Source organism: Doryrhamphus excisus, chromosome 20 (assembly GCF_030265055.1).
Source record: "Doryrhamphus excisus isolate RoL2022-K1 chromosome 20, RoL_Dexc_1.0, whole genome shotgun sequence".
NCBI classification, from domain to species: Eukaryota; Metazoa; Chordata; class Actinopteri; order Syngnathiformes; family Syngnathidae; genus Doryrhamphus; species Doryrhamphus excisus.
The window spans coordinates 6,107,446-6,111,727 of record NC_080485.1 but is presented as its reverse complement, the minus strand read 5'-3'; the positions used below and the strand labels follow the sequence as shown (position 1 = coordinate 6,111,727).

General features: G+C 41.5%; 1 protein-coding gene across 1 annotated transcript; it reads right to left on the bottom strand.

The window, feature by feature from the left end:
* Window positions 1-825: 825 nt before the first annotated feature.
* mrpl2 (mitochondrial ribosomal protein L2) lies at window positions 826-4,002 on the bottom strand. Its single transcript, XM_058059253.1, has 8 exons — window positions 3,877-4,002; window positions 3,441-3,531; window positions 3,218-3,368; window positions 2,925-3,066; window positions 2,720-2,835; window positions 2,508-2,618; window positions 1,153-1,226; window positions 826-1,076 (listed from the first exon to the last, which is right to left on the bottom strand). Exons 2-8 carry the CDS (start codon window positions 3,510-3,512, stop codon window positions 867-869), a joined length of 876 nt encoding a protein of 291 aa, XP_057915236.1. The 5' UTR covers window positions 3,513-3,531; window positions 3,877-4,002; the 3' UTR covers window positions 826-866.
* Window positions 4,003-4,282: the final 280 nt, after the last annotated feature.

Sequence of the window (4,282 nt, the reverse complement as noted above, 5' to 3'; positions counted from 1 at the left end):
GACGTGTAAGGCTGTTTCCTGGAGATGTTATGTCGATGACATCAAGCTCCTTATGGAGCCTGAACACATCTGTTACTTACCCCTTATGCCACTTTTTCATTTTTGTAGCTACCACACCCTCTTGCATTTTAAGAGGGGTCACTATCTTGTCCTGGCTGGGAGATTGACGCCCCTTTCACACTGCCGGCTCAGTAGTAAGAACATACAGACGGAGGTGGTATCAGAGCTGGAACAGAGGCGGGATGCTGTTGTGTTGAAGGTTATTGTGTGTAGTTGACTGGTTTCTGCATATAATGCACCGATGTGCTGTTCCTGCTCTGATGCATCTATTTTGCAGGTGTGTGTGTGTGTGTGAGAGAAAGAGGCTCAACCGGCCCCCCATAGATGATGGAACTATGGCTGTGAAGTGTTTAGTGAGGGAAATGATCAAGTGATTTAGCTTTTTAAAAATACTAAAAACGGGCATTGTGTCGTGTGTTCCCATGTATTTGACCCAAAAGTTTGGCTTTGCCCTAAATCTCGCCGTAGCATGGGGGGGTGTTTCACAAGGCAGGGCCAGTGAGCGGCCATGCTGCGTTATCAGCACTTCTTGCATGGGAAAAAAAAGATGCCAGCACGCCATCTCATTGGTCCTGTCACCTGAGATGCCACCCAGTGTCTTTGCACAATCCCTATTTTAAAAGGACGTGACAGTATTTTTAAATTTACCACTAAATAATATGGGTTACTGCATGTTTTACTATAGTTGTAAATATGTTTTGGATTTTTATATTTTTTTTCTTTCCATGCTCTCACAAGCAGTTGTGTTTAATAAAATTTGTAACCTTCTGTACAAAGAGCATTCCTTTATTCAAAGTCACACGGGATCAGTTAGAGGAGACTGAGGGCAGGTTGATGTAACTCTTCATCGGCGGCAGCGGTTTAATCTTTCGTCCCGCCCAGCCTCCTTTCCTCTGCCACAAGCCGCTCGACGGACGAATGCCGAGCCAGCGATTGCGCCCCGCTTTGCCGATGATCCTTTTATTGTGGTCCACGTTGGATACCCGACCCACCGTTACCATGCAGGTCTCCAACACCTGTGTGTACGTTTTGACACATTTACTTCTCAGCTTAATGACAGCGTTGTGCTTATTTGGCGCCACCTCAGCTCACCTGAACCTGCCGCTTTGACGGGAGCTGAACTATCGCTGTTCCATTGACTTTACGGAGTAAAACCCCACTTGTGCCTGGTAACGTAAAGCAAATAAACCAATGACACAGTAACAACATACTCAATCAGAAATCACTCCACACTCTTTATTGCTCTCTGGTTCTACCATATCTTACTTATTGTGTGGAAATATGGGCTAATAACTATAAAAGCAATCTTCACTCGCTAAAAAAAGGTCAGTAAGGATAATTCATAATGCCGCCTACAGAGAACATACTAACTCCTTATTTCTAAAATCACAAATACTTAAACTTGCTGATATAGTTCATCTTCAAACAGCTAAAATAATGCATAAGGCTAAAAATAACCAATTACCTAAAAATGTCATCCAATACTTCTCTACAAGAGAGGAGAAATATGATCTCAGGGAAGAACTACATTTGAAACACTTATATGCTAGGACTACGTTAAAAAGCCATAGCATTTCAGTATGTGGAATCAAACTATGGAATGGATTGAGTAAGGACCTCAAACAATGCACAACGATGAGCCAATTCAAGAAACAATACAAGCAGTTGATGTTTGCTAAATACAAGGATGAAGAGTCTTGAACCAGTCATGATGTGCTATACATATCACTATATTGACACTTACTATGGTACCCATTATGTCATTGGATGCTCATATCACCTCCTACTTCGGTACGTGACAAAAAATTACAAAATTTAAAAATTAAAAAAACAACAACCTTAAACTGCATTATGGAAAGCAGGAAGTGAACAAATGTAACAGTTACTGATTGTAAAAGTACCAGATGGAGGAGTAGGATTTAATAAGCTTTGCTTCTTCCTACTCCTTTTGGATATGTGGAACTGTGAACTGATTATGGGATGCACTCAATTGTAATCTGATGCATGTTCAAATGAAATAAAACCATTACCATTACCAGATTTATAGGTAAGTGAACTAGAACAAACATGGCTAGTGCGTCTGTGTTCCGTGGGGCGTGGCTTGCATGCTCAGGGCAGGAAGAGGGCTGGATATAGTGCTAGCGCTATCATACGTATGTGAAAAAAAGAAAAAAAAACTTTATATTAGGAAAGTAGGAAGTGAACAAATGTAAAAATTACAAAATTTAAAAATAAAACAAATTATTTAAAAAAAAAAGCTTAAACTGTATTATGGAAAGCAGGAAGTGAACAAATGTAACAGTTACTGATTGTAAAAGTACCAGATGGAGGGGTAGGATTTAATAAGCTTTGCTTCTTCCTGTGAACTGATTATGGGATGCACTCAATTGTAATCTGATGCATGTTCAAATGAAATAAAACCAGTACCATTACCAAAGATAGATTACCTGCAGCACGGATGTATTGTGATCCCTTCCCAGGTTGTACCTCCAGGTTATTGATCAGTGTTCCCACAGGAAGTGCTCCAAGAGGATAGGAATCACCCTCATTGGCTGACACTGTTAACCAATCACATATCATTTCCTCCTTTCTATTGACAAACTAGGAGTGTCACGAGACACTGGCTTTCAGTGTTTACTTTTAACGATGTACATTATACCTGCCATGCGTCCAATAACTGCAGATGTTTTAATGATGTCTCCCTCCTGCATGTTCTCTGTAGCAATAAGCCATCTTTTGCGGTTGCCTCCAGCAACCAGAGCAATGTCAGCAGACCTGAATAAAAAATAAAAAGAAGGCCAGATGAGGCAAGTATGTTTTATGGTATGTTTATAAGTTTCATACAATATGGTGTAACATCTCACCTGCATGGGTCGTAGCGCACTTTCATAACCTTCTCGTCAAAGGGTTGCCCTTCTTTTTCTGGTTCATAGCGCAGACGCTGGAAATCGATCCAGCGATATTTTTGTTTGTGGCCCCCTCCGATACCATGTGTGCGTATTTTACCTGAATCGTTATAATATCAAAATGACAAAATCTTGAAGATGGATAGACAAATCGGTAAATTATATATGACTGTGATGAACGTGGTTCTATACAACCTTCATGATACATTGGAGAACAAAAACAAATATGATCCACCAAATACACGTCTTACCTGTGTGATCTCTGCCTCCTGTCTTCTTCATCCCAATTGGTCTGACCGTGTACTTCTCCCTCTGCTTCCAAAAGGTCCTGTTCTGTTCCAGACTGGCTGTGGTGAGGAAGCTGCGGCATGGACCTACAGCGGATGCACTCAAGGGTAACACCTGCCCGCATGGAGAAAGTGTCTGTTAGTTAGCAACTTAGCTTGTCATTTGTCTACTGTGGAAGATGTGGACCTGAGAGCACAGCAGAGCAGGCTGGGTGACCGTGAGGGAGCGCAGGGCTCGAGTCAAACAAGACAGCGCCATCACTCCTTCAGGAGTTGCACTGTAGAGATAAGAGTACATTATCCTCATTTTAGTTGTTGTTGTTGTTCAGACTGCGGTCATAGAGTTACTTCCTTCGTGGGAGTTTTTCCTTGTCTCTATCGCCAAGAGCTTCCTTATTCAGTTGATTCACATTGTAACGCATGCTCCAAATGTCTAAATGTTAAACGATTTTGTGGTATTATAAACTAGCTTAGCCACTGGCTAATTTGAGAGGTTAATAAATGTAGCAGCATGGCTCCAAGGCGCTTTCTTTGGATGGCTTAATATGGCATTTATCATATATATAAATCAAATTACGTAATAAAAATATTACATAAGTAAGAATTGGAATGAAAACCCTAACCTTTATATTCATTTTAGATCGTGACAGTAGTCTCCCTGGCGTCCTTCGCGAGAAAACACGCCGCGTCGCACAATGATGACGTATTTCCGGAAACGACATCATGCAGCCTTACAGTTTTAAAAATATATACCTTATCATATATAGATTGTACCGACCGCGTGTATTCACCTTCCATGATAAATGGGTGACGACGTTTACGTACGACAATCGTTTTGAAATATACGGTGCTACCGCGAAATTGTTCATTCTTGTACAATACGGCCACTGGGTGGCAGTCCCGTGCGACCTTCGACGCTTAGCATCTTGAGTGCGTAAGTGCGTGACAGTGCGCTAAGATGGTTCACACCCGTATAGCCTTCAGTTTTCTTTTAGAAGCACCTCAAAATGTATTGACGTCGCAGTCACC